General features: G+C 38.4%; 1 protein-coding gene across 1 annotated transcript in view; it reads left to right on the forward strand.

The window, feature by feature from the left end:
• The window catches only part of DLG5 (discs large MAGUK scaffold protein 5), a 72,206-nt gene extending 48,283 nt beyond the window's left edge, over positions 1-23,923 (forward strand). Inside the window, exons 16-33 of the mRNA XM_009277626.1 lie at positions 2,048-2,186; positions 3,570-3,717; positions 4,224-4,345; positions 5,411-5,500; positions 6,772-6,940; positions 10,116-10,193; positions 10,853-11,015; positions 11,928-12,061; positions 13,244-13,408; positions 13,793-13,976; positions 14,957-15,105; positions 15,416-15,586; positions 16,729-16,925; positions 17,670-17,813; positions 18,006-18,133; positions 18,923-19,032; positions 20,852-20,961; positions 23,362-23,923. Coding sequence (XP_009275901.1) covers positions 2,048-2,186; positions 3,570-3,717; positions 4,224-4,345; positions 5,411-5,500; positions 6,772-6,940; positions 10,116-10,193; positions 10,853-11,015; positions 11,928-12,061; positions 13,244-13,408; positions 13,793-13,976; positions 14,957-15,105; positions 15,416-15,586; positions 16,729-16,925; positions 17,670-17,813; positions 18,006-18,133; positions 18,923-19,032; positions 20,852-20,961; positions 23,362-23,465 — 2,505 coding nt within the window. The 3' untranslated portion in view covers positions 23,466-23,923. The remainder of the gene's footprint in view (positions 1-2,047; positions 2,187-3,569; positions 3,718-4,223; positions 4,346-5,410; positions 5,501-6,771; positions 6,941-10,115; positions 10,194-10,852; positions 11,016-11,927; positions 12,062-13,243; positions 13,409-13,792; positions 13,977-14,956; positions 15,106-15,415; positions 15,587-16,728; positions 16,926-17,669; positions 17,814-18,005; positions 18,134-18,922; positions 19,033-20,851; positions 20,962-23,361) is intronic.
• The last annotated feature ends 212 nt before the right edge of the window (positions 23,924-24,135 follow it).

The following is a 24,135-nucleotide window of genomic DNA, read 5'->3' on the forward strand; positions in this document are numbered from 1 at the left end:
CGTCTTTTAAATACCTCCAGGGACAGTGACTCAACCACTTCCCTGGGCAGCCTGTTCCAATGTTTAACTACTCTTTCGGTAAAGAAATTTTTCCTCAGATCCAATCTAAACCTCCCCTGGCGCAACTTGAGGCCATTTCCTCTCGTCCTATTGCTAGTTACTTGGGAAAAGTACAACAAAACAAGATCAAGCTATTGAACACGTTTGAATACGGGGTGTTCGCTTTACGTAGAATATCAAGTTGATCCATTAGCACTGATGCTCCCATGCTTCATTACAGTGCGTTGTCATGAGCATATATGTTGTCCTGGTTAAAACTGCAGTAATGTTACTACAGTAAGTGAAGAGTTTCCAGCTGTGATAAGGACACATGTAGGTGGGGACTTACATGTAAGAAATTTGTTAGCTGGAACAGAGGGGGTGGTTTTGGCACTCACTGATTAAAAGACCAGAAAGGATTGACAAGGACACATTACAGTTGGTTCTACATACTGCCCAAGTAGATACTGCAGATATTGTATAGGTGTTGGTTCGAGGTGAAGAAGAAAATTGGATAATAGAATTATAAAGTCATAATTTCTGTCTTTTAAGGTTATTTGATGTATTAGTTAATTTACGTTTCTAGGATTAAATTAGGACTAGGTTCTGTGATTCTTTGGTTTTTTTCTTCCCCCCTTCCTTAACTTCTCCCCCGTCCTCCCAGAAAATAGGCAGAACTTTGTAACTTTAAAGTTGTTGACTAGAGAGCAGAAGTGATATTGTGCCTCAAAAAGTGGACACCGTTCACTCTGAAAATTTCTCTCTGGTGGAATCGTCTTTGCGCACTACAACTACATCAGGTTGTGTAACAGTAGTATCCAGTCTGCATGTACTCATTGCTGAAGTAGTGTTTGTAATACCAAAAATATGTATATAGAATATGCAATGTAGTTGAATTTGTAGCGATATTGGGTGGCATCAATTTCCTTAGTTGCGTATGTACACAGTTAAGTTTGTGTACTTTGATAACTTGATAAATTTAAGAGAACTTTAATCCCTGAGTAGTAGGTAGTACAATTACTAATACGCCCGTGGTAGCGATCAGGTATTGGTTCTAAGAAGGTACCTCTGCATTTTATAGTCTTTGTGCTTTAGGTAACTCTTCATATTGGGTGGCATCAATTTCCTTAGTTGCGTATGTACACAGTTAAGTTTGTGTACTTTGATAACTTGATAAATTTAAGAGAACTTTAATCCCTGAGTAGTAGGTAGTACAATTACTAATACGCCCGTGGTAGCGATCAGGTATTGGTTCTAAGAAGGTACCTCTGCATTTTATAGTCTTTGTGCTTTAGGTAACTCTTCATTTAATTAAAATACTGCTATCATAAAAACCGTAAGTACCTTTTCAGTAATTATTTTTCTCTTATTACATACTTCAATCTGATGTTTTGTGTTGTACATTTCAAGTGTGTAAACTCTGCATGCTGAGCCCTGAACTTGCAGCTCTCTAGCATCACTGGCAGTATGAGCTATTCTCGTGTTTCTTAACTCACCGGTGTCTGCTCGTTATGTACAGAACAGAAGTTGTGATGGTTCCAAAACCTGAATTGCTCTGTTGAAGAGGGGTTGCTCCACACGTATCTGAAAATACAGGCTTAGAGGAAAGCACTTGGTGGCTTGTTAGCCAGGTCTTCTTTAGGAAACACTTGTGATAGCGGCTGAAATAACAGTTGAAATGTCCTGTGAAAGCAGTATTTTAAAGGAGAAATGTAACTAAATGCTGGGTGTTTTGTTGTGAAGGAAAGTATACCAGTTAAGTTGTAAACATCGGACTAAAAAGATTACAAATAATAAAAAGAAATAATGGAGCAGGATGGAGCAAGGAAGGGGTGGAAGTGAATAGCATCATTGAAAAATAAAGGTGTAACAAGCACTGCGATGGCGAGCACATTCTGGAATAGATACTAGAACGTTTGAAGTCGCTTACTGCCCACAACGTTTGGCTGTTTTATTTTTTTCTTGTGAATCTCCAACTTCCTGTAATCAAATTCCTTTGTTTTTGTAGGTGCAGAAGTATGCTCCAGCTAGCGAGGAGCATCTGTCTCCAGAGCTACAGGAATGGGCGCCGTATTCACCAAAACGGTCTGCTAGGCACAGTGATGGCTTTGTGCCTGCCGCCTTGTACGCTGGTGGCATGTCAGCAGGTGAGTGACAGAACTCGTAGTTACTTTCTAGGAATGCCCCAAGGAATTTGTCCATATTGGACAATATTGGGGATTAGATGTGACGTGTGCAGAACAAACAGGACTCACAAAACATATTTCCAGGGTCTGTTGCGATCTGAACGTGGTCTGCTCAGCTTTTGGACTGTAAAGAAGTGAAAGCTGTTTCAGAACCATTAAGGAAACTGTGCGACTCCTGGCTGAAGGATTTGTGTTTCATCAGTTTCTGTGCAGAGGAGTTTTGAATAAATTAGTGGTGAACAAGGTGTAGCCTATACATTAGGGAGACAAGTAAGATTTCCAATATTTTTGAAAGCGAACAGTAAATGGAGACGTCCCAAGCTTTCGATGCTTAACTTCTGAAATACTTCCAAGGAAAAAGATCGGATGTTCAGAAAGTACAACGTATTAAGTTCTGCCTATTGGAAATCAAATGCTCAAATGCTTGGAGTATCTCAGGTTGAGTGCCCAAACTGGTTGTGATCTTAATCTAAATTAAAGGTTAAATGCCAGTGTGTTTGAGATACTAAGCTGCTGAAGAGGGGACTCACGAGCAGCTCACACAGAAATCAGTATAATCAGGTGGAACAGAAAACAGCATGCTGTCTCGGTTGATCGAACAGTTGTTGGTATTGAGGTTCATGTTAGCAGGTTTTAAACTGGCACAGACTAAATGGAGCGCTTCAGGAGCTAATGAGGGTATCGTACGCTAGTTGGCTTTCTGGGCTGCGGGCGCACGTTGCTGGCTCATGTCCAGCTTTTCATCCACCAGTACCCCCGAGTCCTTCTCGGCAGGGCTGCTCTCAATTGGTTGAGTACTGAAGGATGAGCGTACTTAAAAGAACAGCTTGAGTAATGTGTTTCATAAATAAATATTGAACTACTCTAATTTAAAGTCATAGGACACGCTTTGAGGAGCAGAAGAGGAACAAGGGTCATTCTAGTTGCAGTCAGTTCAAGTACCAAATAAAAACTTGTGTTCCTGTCAGATGACTATTCGGAAAGAAAGGCAGAATTTTTGTTGCTGTATAAAAAAGTTTGATACTTGAAAACAGAGAAAATCTCTTCGTTACCAGTGCATATTAAAATGATATACTGTGAATGGCTTCATTTTTTGTTAATCTAATCCACTTTGTTACTGACTCATTACAAAATTATAATCCAGATTTTAAATACGCATGCACTACTGAAAAAGTGTCACATGGTGCTTAATAATGTCTTTGTATGCTAATAATTTTTATTTATAGATACATGTTCATACATGCAAATATTATAATACATAATTATATAAATATTTAAATATATTCAAAATCTGTAAGTTATATGCTAATAATGTTGGTAAGAATGTGTTTTTATCATCTTAAGCAGGTACTGTACCAAGGAGCTTAGCACCGTGCCCTGCAGTAACTGCTGTCATGAGAAATCCAATCTATACTGCCTGGAGCCATAGAGTTCACACCAGCAATTGCCCATCAGTCGCCAGCCAAATATGCCATCAGCACCTGCATCCCAGGTGTTTTGAAATTTATATCTCCTTAATTTTTTGTTTTCCTTAGGATAGAATTGCTTCTGGTAGTTGTTTTGTACAGCGCAGAGTGAAACACGCTGCTGTTGCGTGTTATTTTGACTCCGGGTTCTCAAAACCATTGTTGCGTAGAAGTGATGTGCCAGTTGCTTTCGTGTCTTTCGGTAACTGATGGATTGGGTTTCCCTCTGCTCTGCTGGCTGATATTGACAAAGAAATTTATTTTTTTGATGAACCAATTTCTAATGTTTTTTCTTGTCCTTGCCAAAGCAAATAAAGTCTTCCCCTTTTTTTTAATAGCAATTTAGGCTATTTTTCCTCTGACTTCTCTTAATTCATAAAATGATGGGACAATTGGGAAGTGGGAAGGAGAGGAACATTCATTTTATTCAGTAACTCAGGGATAACCAAAATTTTTTTGTTGGCCAGTTTGCCGTTTGCTGAGGTGCTTTGCCCAGTTGTAACTGTTGCCCTATTCTTTTCTTTTGATGTAGTTCCCAGCATCAAGGTCGCCTGAGTTTGGACCTAAGTCATAAACACTCCAATGACTACGCTGAAAATTCACGTACAAGAGCATCTCACGGCTCAAACTCATTACCATCCAGTGCAAGGCTTGGTAACTAGCTTTTCTGTTTTAATTCCTGTGGGACTCCTGTATATTGGAGACAAAGAATAAATGGAAAATTCCTTAAGTACGTGCGTTATGGGATTGTCACAGCTAGCAAAGCCTAAAGGCTTCCTGTGTTCCTTTGCTTCATTTTTTGTGGTTTTATGACTAAAGGTGTTCCCTGGAAGTAGCTGTGTTTAATGCATTCTTTACAGTCTCTTTAAAATGCTGTGTGTGCGAGTGGTTCTCCTTTCCGTGCCTGTTACTGTTTGAAAGTACACTGATAAAGATGGGAGGCCCAGCCAAAGTATTTCTGAGGTTCAGTGAGGTGGAGAGAAGAAGAGAAAAGGACAGAGCCCCCAGAACAAAAAAATCAAGGATGACTAATGGCCTAATGTAAATTGTATTGTTGGAAGATAAGTTACACTTACGTTTACTTGATTGACATGTCAGATTGTTTATGCCAATTCTAGTAATACCAAAGCAAACGGATGCTTTGTGGCAATGACATTTTAATATTTTAGAATTTTTTAAATTTTAAATTACATAATAACTTTTCTGGGCATGTTTGTGTTCCTGTGTTCCATCAATGATTGGCAGTTGCATCGGAATAGAGCATGGCAGCTTTGTAACCACAGCAAAAAAAGGCATAACAGTTTGCAACCAGTGTCAAAAAATTATGTATTCGTCCAAGCAGAATATAATCAGAATATTTTAAATGCCTTTTGGAAAGTCCCATGGATTCTTAGTAAAGAGAGATGTTAGATTCTCGCTCGGACTTCAAGTTAAGTTTTGTTTCATTGAAAAATATGCAAAATATTTTCCATACAAGAATGAACAGTGCGTATATACTGTATAGCTGCATTGTGCTCTGTTTATACTGACTGTGTAATCAAGACAATTTACTAGAAATAGGATATACACAATATACACGAGGGTAGTCATCAAGGCTTGTGCGTAAATTCAGAAGCCATTTTAATGCTCATTGAAGAAGTAGGGTCTCGGTGTACTTTTTTGTTCAGTGTAGTTGCTTTTAGTTTTGTCGTCCATAATGTTTTCTTGTCGTAAAAACAGGTTCTTCGAGTAACTTGCAATACAGAACAGAACGAATTAAGATCCCTTTAACACCAAGATATCCAAGGTCCATGATGGGCTCTGACAGAGGTGAATTATTTCATAAGTAATTTTAGTCGTAATATTTTCGGTATTACCAATCCAAAGCCTTTGCAGCTGTTAAATCAGGTTGCGCCAAAATCTAAATATGGCAGTTTTATTAAGGCTACAAAATTTGCATTTTGCCCCAGGAAAGTAAAAACCCCCAAACTTTCTAATGAAAGATGATTTTTCTGTTAGTTGACTGTAGGACGTGGCACACTAAGAAAAAGTGCCCAAAAAAGTAAGAATAAGCATTGCCGTTTGTTTTACAGTTGTAGCTTTCTTCTAGAATGATGTCTTAAAAGTTTTAACAGTGAGATGACCTGCGTTATTTTTTTGATTCTTTAAGTATATTATTTTGCATATTATTGTATTACTGATTGAGAATTATCTTTTGAAACGCAGTGAAAATATTTTAGTACTTCACTCAGAATTGCTTGGTGGAGGATATTTAAAGACATGATACAAATACCAGTTGGAGTGCTGGAGAGCTGTAGAATTCAGAGTTTGATGACAGTAAATGGCGACTCTTTGCTGCCCTAATTGCTCAGATGTTCTGTAGCCTGAATGGATTGTATGCAGTGGCTTTCCTAACTGGGCAAATACAATTCTTGCAAATGGCTTTCGTTTGTGATTAGTAATTTGAGATTTATTTTCTGTAGCTTTTTCAGCGGAAGCAAACTGAATGTTTCTGTCAGGACACTTGTTCGGTAAACTACTCAGGGAAGGTACAACCAGGGAAGAGACGCAAACAAAGTCATGTCAAGCTTGTTTGAAATTGCAGAGCTTTCCTGTCTCTGTGTACGATTCATGCTGGGGTTTTGTTGGTGTTTTCAGGTGTTGCATAATGTATCTCCTACCCAAAGGAAAGGGCTGCACATAAATATTTTATTTGAAAATAAACCTAGATATTAAATCTTTATTTTACTTCTCCTTTCCTGTTTTTATTGTTTTTCTTTGACTTTGCTTTGCTAAGTGTTTTCAGACATGAATATGGTGTAGCTTGTCTGTAACCTCCTCTCCTCGTTAAGAATGGCAGTAGTTGTCTGCACGCTTACAGGGGACAGATTTGACATATAGTCGTTAAGGACAGTAATTTTGCACTGTCTGAAATGAGTCGCCTTGTCTCCCTAAGCTCCTTAGATGGTTAATAGAGTGCTAGTGAACAGTCGGTCCTCTTTCTTGTCTCAGACACGTATGGTGTCTTTCACTAGGTCTGTGTAGACCTCCAAACTACGACAGATGCAGGATGCTAAAACTCAACTGTTGATTTTCCATAGGTTCCTTGTCACACTCTGAATGTAGCAGTCCCAGCTTGATAACTCCTCCACAGTCGCCTCTTAACTTGGAAACGTCTTCCTTCGCCAGCAGCCAGTCTCAGAACTCCCTTTCTACATTACCTAGGATTTCCATTAGCCCAGTATCTATTGGAGAACGTAGAAAAGATAGGTAAGGTCCCCACGTTATTTGCTTTTAATACAAATGTGTCTGAGGAAATTTTGTACATTTGTTTATTGGGCTGAAGGAATGTGAACGTTTAATTTAAATGGCAAATATGTAGGCGCAGAGGTACGTCTCAGGTCCTGTTACTCGACAATTTTATTTTCTTTACAAAGTAAAGAAATGTAAGAGATCTTTGCGTGGATTTTTTCTTCAAAACCGAAGAGTAGATTCTGGAGTTCAGAAAATTAAGGAATTTCACAAGGGTTTTATTTCTTCCATGTTAGATTAATGGCTGCACCAAATAAGAGCGGTCTAAATTGGAATACACCCCTTCAGCTGAACTACCTCAGATGCTTGTTTATGATAGGCTTGTCCTGTACTCTGGAAAACGAAATAAAATGAAGACCTCGTAACATCTGATAGCTAAATATCAGGTCCCTTAGCGTTGTAGGATATGTGCTCTAACCACTGTGCCTTGATTCAGTTTAGCCAGATAACGTGAAAAATTGAGGCATAACTGTGCAAGAACGTATCCATGTGTACAGATGCAATTTTACTTCCGTGACTGACCCCTTTGGCTGTGCCTGGGCCGCTGCTAGTAATGGCATTAGTATACGTGTAGCTGCTTGCAGGATTTGAACCTGATACGATAGCTTTCTTAAAAACATGAGCTTTGTGTTTTAACGACTTTCTATATCTCATGATGAATGTTTTCAAGGTATGTTGCTTATGGTATCAGTCTTGGACATCTGATTTCATTTTGTCATGATCTGGCTAGACTGAATATATGAAAAAGTTTGCATGAATTCAAAGCATTGAACAGTAAGACACAAATCTGAATCAGGCTTTTATTTACAGTAAGGCAGCCGAATGCCATTCTGGCGGCGTAAAGGAGCTATGATGTGTTGGAATAGATTACATTTATGTGGACTTCAAGACCCCCTTGTATTGCTTGATTTATGTAAAAGGACTGACCGTAAAAAATGTGAATGATAAAGTAATAAGGTTATTCTGTATTCTAACTTTTCTGGTAGTAATAAAAAGTTATTCATAAAATGGTATATGAAACTTTTGTCTTGTTTAAAGAATCGGTAACTAAGTTATTGTAGTAACTCTAGAATGTATGTTGTGTACAAAGGACAGTGTTACTTTGAAAGGGAATGTAAAGAGGTTGTTGTGAATATTCATTCTTTCTTACTTCAGTGTGACTTTCGTACTACGTGTACTCAATCTGTGTTCTCATATAAATGTTCCTCTAACTGTCACTTGCAAATTCAAAGTCAGAATTTCTTTTCTCTTTCACGTGACTAATGATGTATAAAGTTCAGCTGAAAAAGCTAGGTTTTTGACACCCCTGTAACTCTGTATCTCTGAGCGCAATATACGTGTTCTGATTTCTGGGAAATAACGATTTCTGTTAATGTTGATCAGACGATTAAAGTACAGTCAGGTCCCAGCCCCTTCCCTCTTGCTGTGCATGCGTATAAACCATAGTCTGAATTTACTTTCTAAAAAGAATATAATTATAAGTTTTGGGGTTGTTTGGTTGGTTTTTTTTTAAGCAAAACAAAAAACTAACAAACACAAACAGTTCTTAATTTAGGAAAGTAGCTAATTTAAGTCTATCCTAAGAAAATGTTTGAAGATGCCTAGATAGCATTTTAAATGGTTATTTGGTCTTATAATTCTTTCTGTTCCCACAAAATACAAGTAACTCGCTTGGTCTTTCCCCAAGATAGATAAAGATAAAAATAATAATAATACAGATGGGAAAAAAAAAAAAATCAATGTTTCTGTTTGTTCTGTTGATTGTGATTTAAATGAAAATTAAAAGATCTGATCAATTAAGACTTTTTTCTAATCAGTGTTTAGTGATTCTGGCAGGCAGTCTGAATGTTATAGAAGAGTGCGCTTCACTTGATTTTAATAACTGCTTATCAAGTAAGACATCTTTTTAATGTTGTTATTCTGTTTTACTTTATTATTGATTCTCTACTACATGCATTACTAGTTATCTTTCATTTTGTATTTACTAGAATTCTAAGATATGATCCTGTGCAATTTGTATGGGTTTGATCCTTTCTTATTCCAACCTAAAACAAACAAAACAAAACAAATGTAAAAATGCATGTGGTAGATGGAAAAGTAGAAAGGTACAATAAATAAAGTTCAGAAAGATGTAATTTTAGTTTTTAATGAGGTAGTATGCCTTGATAAATTTTGTGATATTAAGAAGCTTCATATAACATCATGGTTTACATGCTCACAATGAGTAAAAAAAAAAAGAAAACTTCATAAATTGCAGTTTTCTGGGAGTTAGCACAGTGTCGTTAAGATATGCTACATACAAAAAATGTGGGCTTCAGTTTAAGTTTGCTGGTAGTAAACCTACCTTATCTTCATTACGTTGGTAGACAAGCTCTGAGGGCATTACCTCTAACAGTGATGCTGATGATGTAAGATTACTGGGTTCCAGAGTTGCGTTCCTATCAGCAGCCAGTTTTTATCTTTTATGCATTAATAAGCTGGCAAAGTATTATGCCCCTGCTGCTGCAGAAGGCTACCAAATAGTTACCTTCAATGACAGTGGCAATAAGCATAATTTATGAAATGATGTCCTCTTCCCTCTGCCCCCAGCCCTAAATCCTACTCTTTCCAAAAATAACCTTTCCTCGGCCTGGCTCACATTAGTAGCGGTGAGTGAAGTCCAGTTAACTCCTCTGGTCTCTGAACAGCCCAGTTAAAATAGTTTAAGCAGTTGGCATAATTTAGAGAATGTCTATAGGCTTTAATGAAGTGTTAGGAAAGAAAACATTCAAATTAATGCGTGTCCAATGTAGTATAATGCTGTTAAAACAAAAAATACACCGCACCTGGTACCCAAGCCGTTTCATTCAGAACGAGCTCAACTGTTAATATCTGGTGATGCCTTCTGCTGTGTAGACGTTATTAAGTTCATAGAACCAGCACTTTTTAGGAGGCTACTGTTTGTTTATGCACACCGTGGAGGGACCAGCCCTGTTTGTGCAGGTGGATACATCCTAACCCTGGGGGGAGGAAAGGGGAATGCATCAGGGTTTTCACTTGTATAAGCCGTTCTCTTGTTATACTTGCTAGTGTCTTACTACTGTGTGTCTTTTTCTAAGTGTTCTTTTCTTCTCAAATCTTCTACATCTTGCAGATATCTGTTCCGTAATAGGTCTTTTCTGAGAATCCCTGTGGCTCCTAGGCCTAGGTTCTCATCACTAAGGAGTTTGAGGTTGGCCTGATATAAGGTTGTCCTTCTCGAGCAGTATTGCGCACTTTGTGCTATTTTACATGTTTGGATAATTGCCCTGAGAAGAATTTGCATGGTAATTGTAATGCTACCATGCAAACTGCTGTCTTAATGGCTTGAGTTTGCAACTGCTTAATTTTCATTACTAATTTATGTTTCCCTGCATACAAATATGAAATCTGATATTCGTGCGTTGTTGTCCTTTGGTTTACCACCTTATTATTTATGATGTTTATTTTCACGGGCGATAAAGACTCCCGGCATTTATATTTGTAACATACCTTTCTGGAATATGGTTTGTAAATGACATATTATATACAGTGGTTCAATTACTTTTATATAATATGCATCGGGAAGCTTCTTTCCTACCAACTTCACCACCATACTATTTATAATTCATATTTACCATAATGTTTTGGAGCAGTCATGTACCTGGTATACATTTACTTCTGCCACTGTACGTTGCATGGTGCTAAAGGAATGCATTTAAGGCGGTTGACAGTAAAGTTATTTGAAGTAACTGTTTAAACCTATTTTATTATTACAGTTCAGACAGACATAAAGTATTGCATGTAACTTTGATATTGTGATGGTTCAAGTGCAATTTTGTCCAAACCAGTTTTAACTATCTCCTCTAAAAGGCCCTACATGGAAGAGCCACGTCATGTTAAAGTGCAGAAGGGTTCTGAGCCACTAGGGATTTCCATTGTGAGCGGAGAAAATGGTGGAATATTTGTCTCTAAAGTAACAGGTGGGAGCATTGCCCATCAAGCTGGCCTTGAGTATGGTGATCAGTTACTAGAGGTAATTGTTTGCTTACTATTCCTATGGCTTAATGAATCAGTTCATATGACTCCAGCCAAAACTGCCTGCCCCAAAAGAGTATCTTGTGAAAGCTTGTGTGCTGTGAGATGTAGCAAAGGGTACTCTGTATTGTAATATTCCAGTAATTGTGATTGTTGTGACTTTTTGTCAGGCTTTATTATAAAATAATGTCTTTTGATGGTAGATCTGCATTGCATCTTATATAGATATAATTAAATTTTAAGCTAGCTAGTTTCGGTACTTAAAACAATGTAGTCCCAACCCCATACTCTGCCTGATAAGGCGAGTAAATATTCAAGCAGCTGGCTTGTACCGAGTTTCATGCTGCTGTTGCTGTGCCACAGCCTTACCTGAGACACCTGGTATAAAAAGTACTCAGATAGGCTTTAGATTAGCTACAGTCATGTTTTTGCCTACAGTATTAGATAAACAGGTGGAGGAGCATTTTGTAAAGTACGGAGCTCCTTTGTAAATGTTAGATCTGTTCGTGCTTGTGTATGTTAGAGCATCTTCTGTTGCACAGTGTGTGGATGATACTACAATGGATCTGAATTTATCTTTAAATCCTGAATTTATTCAGATCGGTGATCTGAACCAACTTGTATTTAATCAGTGATATCAAATCATAACACAGCTCAGAATACATGTACCTTTCAATAGTAAAAAGATTTATAAACTCATGGCCAGGTTACCGAATATTTTAAAATTACAGTGATTCATTCCAAGGAGTAAACCCTAGGAGTCATTGTACAGCAGTAATTCCATCCTCCTATTTACCCCCGTGGAAATAAGTCAGCATTTAGACATTAAACTAATTAGGAGACTGAAAGAATGGTTTTGCTAGTTGCCATCTGAAAACTTGACATTCTGGTTTGTGCATTTTTTCCGTAGTTTAATGGAATAAATTTGAGAAATGCTACAGAGCAACAGGCTCGACTAATCATTGGACAGCAGTGCGACACCATTACTATTCTGGCTCAGTATAACCCACATATGTATCAGCTCGGCAATCATTCACGATCAAGGTAAGGCTGGCTAGACTTTGAAAAAACTGCTCTCTGGTCCATGCAGTTATTTAGCTAGTAGATAACTTCTGTACAGGTAATGTGTTCGCAAACATCACCACATTTGTGCTGATAAGAGGTGTGATTGCTCAGAAAAGTAATGCGTGAATACATGCTTGTCAAAGAGGAAAGAAAAATGCTTGATGCACCTGCTATATTTTCTTATTTGGGCATAATCCTTAGATACACTAAACTAAAACCAAAGATGACTTCTTCCTAGGATTATGAGATTCTAGTATTTCAAATCGGTTTTAATTTTTTTTTATAGTTGGGAGTTTTCACAAAGTAATTAGAGAAGGCATATGACCTGGTGAAATTATCCATCTGTCGTGGTTTAACCCCAGCTGGCAACTAAGCCCCGCACAGCCACTCGCTCGCTCCCCCCCAGTGGGATGGGGGAGAGAATCGGAAGGGTAAAAGTGAGAAAACTCGTGGGTTGGGATAAAGACAGTTTAATAGGGAAAGCAAAAGCCGCGCACGCAAGCAAAGCAAAACAAGGAATTCATTCACTGCTTCCCATCGGCAGGCAGGTGTTCAGCCATCTCCAGGAAAGCAGGGCTCCATCACGCGTAACGGTGACTTGGGAAGACAAACACCATCGCTCCCAACGTCCCCCCCTTCCTTCTTCTTCCTCCAGCTTTATATGCTGAGCATGACGTCATACGGTGTGGGATATCCCTTGGGTCAGTTGGGGTCAGCTGTCCCGGCTGGGTCCCCTCCCAACTTCTTGTGCCCCCCCAGCCTGCTCGCTGGTGGGGTGGGGTGAGAGGCAGAAAAGGCCTTGACCCTGTGTCAGCACTGCTCAGCAGTAACTAAAACATCCCTGTGTTATCAGCGCTGTTTCTAGCACAAATCCAAAACACAGCCCCATACTAGCTACTGGGAAGAAAATTAACTCTATCCCAGCCAAAACCAGCATACCATCCCATTTTGATGCATGATCACACTTCAAAACTGAGTTTTATCTTTCTCTTAGACTTACGGTGAACATATGTTATTTGGCATGCTGTTTTGGGTTGTTTTTCCTTACTTTATACTTGTTTACGCCCAAATTAAAAACTTTGTCTGTGTGGAAAATATTTGGCATTGGTGAAACACTTGACCCACCAGTCTTTTATTCTTTTTTTTTTTTTTTTCTTTTAGTTCTCGCCTAGAACCTGTGAGTAATCATTCCACCCCTCAAGGCAGTGGAGCTGCAACGCCTGACAATCATTCCATAATCGATACTGTGAGTGAACAGGATGAAGGAACAATGACACCCCCATCCAAACAAACCACGCCAACTACAAGTCCCCGGAATTCCTTAAGGTAGACATAAAAATTTTTGCCTTAAGGGAAAGAAATGGTCAGGGTGGATGTGAAGGGTATTAAAAAACAAAATGTACTTCTGTGAATGCTGTGTCTAGTTGAAATAAGTCAGCAGACAGGTTAAGTGGATCCCAAGATAAAAGTACGTGTTTTTAGATTGTTTTTGAAAGACGGCGTCTGCAAGGGCTGAAGAAACTTTACTACAAGATTGGTTTAGCTAAGAAGGTCTGCAAGGAACATGACGTTTGTCTTAAAAGACTGTATCTGTAGGTGACCTATTTTGAATAATAATTATGTAAATATATATTCTTCAGATAGCTAGCTGATTGTATGTAATGCAAGTTTTTAAGTTGAAGTACATGTGTTATTTCTCCCTGTCAAAAGGGGCCCTGTGGACACAAACAAAAGGACCCCTGAACCTAGAACTGTTGTTGTTAAAAAATCCCAAGTGGATCTTGGGATCCAGATATGTGGTGGAAACCTGTATGGGATATTTGTCTCAGATGTAGATGATGATAGCCCAGCAAAAGGACCTGATGGACTAGTCTTGGGTGACATGATACTTGAGGTAAGCTATTAAGAAAAGTCTGCAGCATACTGACAAAATGTCTAGGATGGTATAAAGAGGGAGTTGTACAAAGAATCGTGCAGTCTCGCAATGGGAGATGTTCTGTGAATCTTGAGTTCCTGCCACAAAGCGCGGGTAAGAATGGTGAGAATGCATAACCTTCATTCTGGCTGCGACACCTGAAGAGCTGGATGATGTCGACCTGGAGAACTACCACTGTTGAGAGCGCAAGTTGCCCACAAGTTTGAAGGATTAATGTATGTCCACTTGGAATTATGAACACGTGCTTTCTTAATCTAAATAGGAAGCCTTGAATCCAATTGCTGTACATAGGAGAAAGGCAAGGTTATGAAAGATGTTGCAAAACAGAGAACAATATTGATCTTATCACTATGAAATTCTAATGAGAGTTTAGGGAAAGCCGTGCAATATGTCTTTGACTCTGCTTTCTATATCTGAAACAAGAATATTCACCTACTTGGCAGGACTGTTAAGGTGATAAACACGTAAGTGTTCATGAGCTTTTCAGATAAAAGTGAGCATTGAGACTGTCTGAGCACTGAGACTCTCCCATTGCGCCTCTAGTATCCAGATGGAGATTTTGCTTTGTAATTGTGTTTCTGACTTCCCTCAGACCACTTGCTTTCCCTAAAAATACTAAATTCTTTCCAGTGTGAATTTTATGATTCTCAGCTCACACTTTGAAAACTATTTCAAGAAGTGCAGACTCTCTCTCACAGTGCATGTCTGCTGCGTTCGCTTGGGTATTTTGTTTTCCTCCCCCATGTCTCAATCTCCTGCTAGACATCTTGAGGTGCAAACTGTACTAGAGTTAAGTGGCAAGATTTACTTCTATGTAGAGCCTGCCAGTGGGAAAAACAAACTCATTTTGCATGTTTTTCAAGCTCACCTAATTCTATTACCTGTTAATACCTAAGGGTATTAACACCCTAAGGGTTTCTGTGTTTTGTGTTTTGCAGTATGGGTCCATTGATATGCGAAATAAAACAGCTGAGGAAGCTTATCTTGAAATGTTGAAGCCTGGAGAAAACATCAAAATAAAGACTCAATACAGAATAGAAGAGTTTAATAAGATAAAAGAGCTTCCTGGAGATGGATTCTATATCAGGTATTTGAGCGTGACTGGTAATGACAGCGTAAGGCTGTTAGGATAATATGCTGGCCATCATGACAGAGATAGTACATCAGTTTTACCACATTTATTAAATTCAAAGTTTACTGATTTATCCCAGCTAGTCTCTGACAGTGAGTACACAATCTGCAGCATAGTAAGTCTGCACGTTTCGCTGTAAACTTGTGTGCTCTTGAAATGTAGAGTGCGCCAGTAATCTGTTAACTTCTTTCAAAATAAGTATGCATGTTCTTCCCTTGAGTTGATGGAGATCAGTTGCAGAGCCTATTTATGTCTTCCTTTCCAGAGCACTTTATGACCGTCTGGCAGAGGTGGAGCAGGATTTAAGCTTTAAGAAAGATGATATTTTGTACGTTGATGACACTCTACCACAGGGAAACTTTGGTTGCTGGATGGCTTGGCAGCTAGATGAGAACGCTCAGAAGCTGGAAAGAGGACAGATTCCAAGTAAATATATGTGAGTGACCTCAGTTACAGCATTTATCTCAGTCTTTAAAAGTCTGACTAGTGAGATGTGGTATAAAAGACTTGTTTGCTTCTATTCTTTCTGGGAGATACTAATTCTTAGATGTGTCATTTTTAGGGATGAATTAAATATATTGCTCTATCAAGTTCTTTTTAATGCTGCTAAATAGTAAACTAGAAATGGAAATGAAACATAGACCAGTGTTGTGATAGAGAATTCAGTAGCAAAAGTAAGAGTAACTACAGCAAAAATATCCTTGAATCCAAGGTTATCGCAGTCGTTCTTGGGAAGCATCAGTGTTTTTAGTTATCTGTGGACAGCAACATTATTGTAAGACTCTGTACCCACCACAATCTCGTAATGTTGGTAGAGCAGTTAAGAGGAGTATGCAGGAACTAAAATTTTTACATTGTTACTGAAATCAATCAGTTATCACTCAGTGATTAAAGTATTTTTTTCCATTTTAAGATTACTGGTTTTCTGGTTTCCTTTTCTTCTGATAGTCTTGTCTCCGTGTCATAACTCAACATTCATCCTGACAGTGGGACAGTGGTACTACGTGGAATGTGTGGAAGTACAATATATGCATACAGACCCATACACATCATTGATAGGCTTCTTACTGGGAGATGGGTAGTAAAACCAACTACATTTTACATGTGTTAATGTGGCCAAAATATTTGTGCTCGTATAAAATAAAACTGCACAAAATAAAACTGTTATTTTGGATTGCTAATTAGTTATTTGTAAAGGTGAGTATAACGTGCAGCTTCATAGAAAGAATGGGATCTTCACTTCTGTGCGAGGCTGACTTCACTGGCAAGTAGATGCATGCTGCTGCTTCTGCCTTGGAGAATTTCGCCCTGCCTGTCAGAGTGGTCACCCTCTGCGCCATGCTGCAATTTATAGTCTAAGAATCCTGAGGAAATGATGGTAATGGGAGGTTTTTCAGATGCTTATTATTTGATTTATGTTAACATTTGTTTCTGATTAATCTTCTGTGATGAAGATACTTGGGCTAAGGCTTGAGACGAGCATTTCCAGTGTCTTCCAGAAGCAGCGGTGATATTGTTTGTCTAAAAAATTTAAAAAGATAAGTTTAAATACCAACCATTTACTCTGTTTCGTTACAGGATGGATCAGGAATTCTACAGGAGACACAGCATGTCTGAGGCTAAAGATGAAAACAGTTCATCTAAGACGCTGTCAGCAGCAGCACGGAGGTCGTTCTTCAGAAGAAAGCATAAACACAAGCGAAGTGGTTCCAAAGATGGAAAGGATTTACTGGCTCTTGATACAATCAGTACAGACTCAATTCCTTTCCTGGATGGCAAGTACCTCTGTTATACTTGGGAGGGGGTTGCCTTTCCTTCTCTTTCATTTTTAAACAGCTGCAGCATGACACAACGAATAGTGCTGCTTTCTGGTTGGTTTGAATACAAATGGTGATCATATGTCTCATCACATACATTACTTTTAATAATAAATTTTTTTTTAAATTAAATAACAAGCCAGTGTTTCTTTTTTTTTTTTTTTTTTTTTGGTAGTTTATTCCTAGATCTGTTAGCATTAATGTTTCATTTGCAGAGGGAGATTGCTTTTTGATGCATGGTTTTGATCTTCCTTTCAACTGTTTAATTTCTGTCCAGGTTGCTTGGTCTAGACAGAAATCCTGGGCACCACTCAAAAATCTTCACTTCTATTTCTTCACTCCTCTACAAAAATCATGTTGGTTACAATGCTTACTTCCTTGGAAAAGCTCAACAAACCAAACCAGAGAAACCGAATATTGTGTCTTGTTTACACTTTCAGGAAAAAATAGGAATGATTGGTTTTAAAGTTTGGGTGAGGCTGGGGGGGAGAAGCACTAGGTTCAATTAAAAAAAATGTCTATTTTAAGCTGTCAAGTGGAGAAAATTGCAATAATGGGTAGTGAGCATGTTTTGTACTTGTCAAGGCCCTTATCCCTTGCGAGGGAGTTGTTTTCATAATTACTGTTAGGGTGCTTCTGCTTATCTGAGGAATGCCAGGAAAATAATTTATACTTTTATAAGTAAACCTTCTGTGTGTGTAGATTCTGCAAGTCTGGCGTATCAGCGTGTACAGAAAGTGGACTGTACCTCTCCTAGGCCTGTCCTTATTCTAGGACCTTTACTTGATGCTGTGAAAGACATGTTGGTCAAAGAATCCCCTGGAAAATTTTGCAGATGTCCTCTTGGTAAGTATGCAAATATAACCAATTTATTCTTGCTTAGAATACATGATAGTAACATCTTTATAAGTGAACTAAATGGTAGCACAAACATGGAAAAAACCCCAAGAATCTGAGTTTGCAGACATTGTTCGTTAGCCTTGTTCTGTGCCGAAGGAATAGTAATGAAAGCGGATCTCTTCTGGTTCTGTGAAACAGAGGTTATGAAAGCTTCCCAACAAGCTATTGAACGGGGTGTGAAGGATTGTCTGTTTATCGATTATAAACGGAGGAGTGGACATTTTGATGTGACAACTGTAGCTTCAATAAAAGAGATAACAGAAAAGGTGAGTCACTGTTAATGCTGTAGTTCTTTGTACAGCTTGCAACATATGGTCATATGATGTTGGGGGGGGTGGGGGGTGGATATAATGTTAGCATTGTCCTCCTTTAAGGCATTCAGAGAATTGTTCCCCAGGCTGCTGAGTAAAATAGAAGTTACCTTACTTTGGCATGTAAGTGTTTAAAGATTATTTTATGCAAGTTCACCTTTGTAGAAACTAGGAATGTCCATATTCTTTTACAGTATTATTAAATAAAGTTAGATTCCATAGATTCCACCCTTTACCCCCCCAAACAAGGATTTAGGTTTTTTAACTATTCCATTTAATGCAGTCATATAGAACATAAACATCATAATAATCCCGGAGACGTGTTAATTAATATCTGTACATTGCTTATAGTTTTCTGTCAAACCACACAGAAAGTCTTACTACTTTAACACTTGTGTTTGCAAATGACTTCAGAAAGAGAAAATGAATATGAATATTTAAATTTGGAAAAAATGTATTGCATATATTTCAGTCTTGAGTTTTCATTTCATTAGTTCTTCAAATACTTTTATTTCTATCAGTGCATGCTTTCGGTACTATGATTGGAATTTCTTGCAGTTTTTCATCTCCTGTCTTTTGTTATAAATCCTTTGGGTACAAATTGCTCGGTAGCCCCAAAATGCTAAATGTGTAGCAAAATTCTATTGGGTTGCTATGATTTAAGTAGGGGAAGAAATGGGGGATTTGCATGTGTGCTTGTGCTCTTTAACTGAATGAGTGTTTTGCATTTACATTTGATCTTAGGATTGTCATTGTCTGCTTGACATCGCTCCTCATGCCATCGAACGGCTCCACAGTGTTCATATCTACCCTATTGTAATTTTTATTCGCTACAAAAATGCTAAACAAATCAAGTAAGTCTGTGAGGGGTATAGTTCAGGGATGTTTATTTTAGCTTAAAATAAGCTTGTTGCCTTTATTGTTTCTTTCATCCTAGTCATCTTAAATCTCTTTAAAATGTGGAAAATAAAAAGGGCTGTGAGGTAAATGGTCTTAATTTCATTTTGGTTGCATGACAATTAAGTGCATCTTTCAAAGAAATCAAACAATGTAGACTAAACTGTATGTGCTGCAGGAGGCACTGAGATCTTTCCTGCTTACCTTTGTATTAAACCGTAAGACAGATGTGGGTGAGATCCATTGAGGATTAAGTGGTGACTGTGACAAAGAGCTATTCTTCATCTTCTCAGCGGGGCCAAGTGTGTGGATGCAGTGCCAATTGATTCGTAACCTCAGCTTTCCCACCTTCATTCTGCAGTGAAAACAGCAAGGGAAGTCCCCTTTTGCCATGGAAGTGTATATACTGTTGTCTTCTCGGGCCGTGCTCTTTCAGTAACTGGGAATTTCCTGCTCGAATATAGCCAGGAACAGAACCACGGGAGTTACAAACCCCAGTCCCTCCCCTAATGTTTGAGCAAGCCTGCACACATTTTGATAGATTGATTTGGCAAGAAGTGACATAATCTCCCAACATAAATATTAAGAAACAGTTTTGTTGAGAGATCTTACGCTTGTGCTGTCTTCACTTTGAAAGTTGAAGACTTGTTATATTCTTGATCTGTAGGTAGATTTGATGACTATCTACTTAATAAAGAAGATAAGTATCACCACTTCCGAGTAGAAGCAAGACAAAGCAATGTGGTGTATTTCATTACCATTGTAGGATCATGCACTCGAGTGATAAATGGAACTGTCATGTCTTGAGCCCGTTTGGAAATGGAATGGTGACCATTACAGCTATTTCCTTTTTTTTTGGCAAGTGACAGAGAGTGATTGAACTAGGCAAGCAAGGATTTATAGCGGTCATCAGAATAAGATGCAGTGGCACATTGTCTCTGCCTGTTATGAGCATCAAAGATTTTTCCAAACAGCCTTTTTGATATAGCACAGGTTCTATTGGTGTTCTCTGAAATGCTACACAGCAGTGATAGGCTAATTTAGTAGTGATTTTTTATTTATTTATTTTTAAAATAAAATCGTGCTTCTTTTCTCATTGCTATGAGAAACTATGCTTATATTGTTTCAGTACCTATCTATATGACCTTACTAGTTGATTATAAATTCTGCTTCCTTTTAAACAGAATCCCCTACTGGGGACCCCAAGTCAGATTTGGAGGAGAGCGTTACAAGCCTTGATTGGAATTAATTTTTTATATTTTTTTTTACCATTTGTATTTCTCCTTTTTTTTTTTCTTATTTTATTTCCAACAGCTTTTCTAATAGAAAAACAGTCTTTTCAAAAATGTGTCATATGTAAGATGACATAGAAATATTTCTATTTGCTCAACGCTTGATACTTCAAGCCCTTAAAAGAGCGGTACTTGAGCCCAGCTTTGTGTAGGGAGCACTGGAGTGTATGTGAGATGATGATCCAATTCACATGAACTGGAAAAAATTATATTCTTTCTCCCTCAACCCCCTCCCAATCTCTGAGACTTTAAAGGAATACTGCTTGGTCTGATAGCAAGTAAATTTGTTAGCACTGAAATGATCCTGATGGCTATGCTGATACTGCTGAAACACAGTAGATGGCACTCTACACACAGGATTATGCTTGCAAATTAATTAGCCTTTCACATTCACCCAACTGGAGGTAATCATTTCAAGTCCATTAAAAAAAAAAGCAACTTACTCTGTTACAAGGTTTTTCTTTTTTTCTTTCTTTTTTTGCAGAGAGCAAAAAGACCCAATCTTCCTGAGGGACAAAGTTACACAAAAACATTCCAAAGAACAGTTTGAGACAGCTCAAAAAATAGAACAAGAGTATAGCAAGTACTTTACAGGTTAGTATTTAATCAACATTTCACTAGGAACACAGTGGCAATTTAATCCATTTACAGTGCAATTCAAAAGATCCGATGTTCCTTCAAAGAGTACTTTTTTCTTCCCATTCTGCCTTCCCTTTTGGCGAACTCGTGCTCTGGTGTTTTATCTTACCGGGAGAGGAAATCTGAAGCTATAAGTACTATCCCTTGTTTTTACATGGTTTTGTTTTAGTGTGTTATGAATCTTACGACTTAGAGATTCTGAAAATGTTTTATTACAAGCCAGTAGTATTGGAAGTATGGCCAAGATAATTTGACACAGTGTTGTTGGGTTTATACCATGTAAGGAATATAAGTTGTTTTGTAATTGTAAAAATCAAACAAAGCAAAACCAAACAAAACAACAACAAAAAAAACCCTGTAGTGTAAATTTATGAATGATTTGTGAGACATACTTCAAATCTTTCAAGAAAGGAAAAAAAATTGTCGAAGGTTTGTTGAGCATGCATTGTAATTTGGAATAATTCAGTTCAACTTCAGAGGCCTTTTTAACATCATCAAGTATATTATATGAATCTTGGATTGTAGTTAATACTGTAGTTTTACCAGAGAGAGAAAACTGTGTTTGAAGACTGCCTCTGCTTATTTCAGAGTATATTTCCATGTGGTTCCACATACATTCAAAAGAGTGGGGATAAAATTCTAGCCATCTTGATGTGAATGGCAGCAAAACTTAAAAAGAAAAAAAACAAAACCAAAAAACCGCACTAAGCCAGCCAAAACCCAACTTTTCATCCCCCGAACAATGGGATTCTTCCAGAAATATTTTGAGGCATACCTGCCAAGTGCGGCGGGGGGGAAGGGGGATGTATTTAATGTAGAGCTATCTGAGCGCATCCTGAGAGAAGCTGCACGTTCTCAACAAAATCAGTTACCTGGTATGTAGTAGCCATACAAACGTTCATTTAAATGGTACATACTAAACCTTCGCAGAACTTGACATGTGCGTGGCCAGACTGCATCACCACATGTTATCTTCTGCTCCTTGTGAAGTCATTTGTTGCATTTTAATTTCACCCTGATGGTGAAAGTAGCACTCAGTCCGAGAGAGTCCTATGCATGTCTTCTCACGTGCCCTGTGGGAAGGGCCTTCTTCGGTCAGTGCCAAGTCCAGTGGACTCCAGCTGTCGTCAACATTTCCAGATGCCGGTAGTCAGAGAGGATTGGCGTTCAAACTGCATTGACATTTAAGCTTGTTGAAATTATAATGTTGTGCATGAAATAAGCCTGTAGATGGGCATGTTGGACATGGTAGCTTCCTCACGAAGCTGTATGACACACTCCGTCAGACCCGAGCTCTGTGACAAGTTCACGAAGTACATTTTTTGACTAACGACTCTTTCAAGTTGGCTTTGTTTCCTGTACCAAGTTGTGAGCACGGTGTGTAATCCGAATCACTTCCTCACTGCCGTTTGTCACCTTTCATAGACCTTGTCGGTTACTGCGTTCTGTATCCAAACTCACCTGACATCGTGAACTGTAGTATATATTGCAGAGTCAAGTAATATTTTACGTGAGATCAAATTCTCTCTTTTCAAAAATGGAAATTATACCTTAAGTCTTGTAAGACTTTCCATATTTTCCCAGCGTTAGTGGTGGCTGAGGCCAGAGGCTTTGCTGACATATTTCTCAAGTCATGAAGTTCCTCACTTTTTAAGTCTCAAAGCTAATACATTCTCCTCTCCTGTGTCAGTGTTGGCATTTACATTTTATGACTGTTATGTTCAGCAAGGGTAGAACGCAAGGTCTTCATTTCTCTTTTGAATTGATTTTCAGAGTTGATTGCCGTTGGCCTTTTGTTCCTTGAATGTAGTTGACAATAAGAATTGGAGTAGCAACCGCCGCTGTTTTATTTAGCTCAATGATCTGTGAGCTGTCTCATAATTTACTTCTAATATTTGTAAATAGTGTCTAGTTGCTACAGCTATAGTCTCTATGTATATTACCACGTAAATATAAAACTCTTAACACCACATGCTGAACAGAGAAGGTTTATTATAGCAGGTTCTGACCATCTTTAGACTTAAACTTTGCCACCTGATGCCTCTGAAAATAGTACATGGAGGCCTCTAACAAAACAGTTGTCTTAGTAGATTATAGCCATCAGTTCTGCAACTTCCCTGGACTGTTTTAAGAGCTAGCAGAAGAAACTGTATATTGAATGCTTGACCTCTTTGCTCTGTTTATTCTTTTTCTTGTTTAATAGAGTCATGCATCTGGCAAATATTGAATTAGGTAGATTAATTCTGATCTGTTGATAAACGCTTTGCAGAAAAATGCAGAAGACTGCTCTTTGTAATTAGTCATAACTGTTTGTTCCAGTCTCATTCGGGATGGGGGGGTGTTCTTTTTCTCCAGGCATTGTCCAGGGAGGAGCCCTTTCAAGCATTTGCACTCAGATTATGACAACTGTCGACCAAGAACAAAGCAAAGTCCTGTGGATCCCAGCTGGCCCGCTGTAGATTTATTTCGCTGTGAAACTACTTTGCGGATGTAAATAACCAACTAACTTTCTACCCAGCCGGACTCTGTCCATTTCTGTCTTTATAAAGATATCCGTAAGTGACTTCTGTTTCATGAAGAGGAATGATAACACTGAACACACAAGGACCCAACGAGGCATGTGGGAAGGGGTAGATCACTTCAGCGAGCTTGTCTCTTACGTCGTACGTGTACATGTGACAGGTTGTCACGAGGGGTTGCGACCTGCGTGTCCTTGTCCATGAGTAATGAATTTAACAATGCTGCAAAACCCTGTAGAATGACAAGTTTACAAAAACCTTTTCAAAGTATTTGGTTGTTGCTGTTTACTTGAATGTCTTTCTGTTTCGTTTTGTTTTTTTAACTGTGTCCTTTCACTTAATGAGGTAACTCTCCAAAACGGAGTGAAATTTCTGAACGTGAGCGAACGGTTTATGCGCAATGTGACTCTTAGTTGCAATTTTGACCATTTCTAAGCACATTGTTGACTTGGCAACCAGGTAATAACGTGGGATCGAATCGGTACGTCTTGGGAGTAAGCTCAGAAGGAAGTACACTCCTCTACAGGGCAGACCACTGTTTGTATCCTGTCAACGCTTGTCTGTCAAAGATATCGTTTCTTGTTTTATGCATGAAATCTAATATTTAAAC

Source organism: Aptenodytes forsteri, unplaced genomic scaffold (assembly GCF_000699145.1).
Source record: "Aptenodytes forsteri isolate BGI_AS27 unplaced genomic scaffold, ASM69914v1 Scaffold15, whole genome shotgun sequence".
Classification (NCBI taxonomy): domain Eukaryota; kingdom Metazoa; phylum Chordata; class Aves; order Sphenisciformes; family Spheniscidae; genus Aptenodytes; species Aptenodytes forsteri.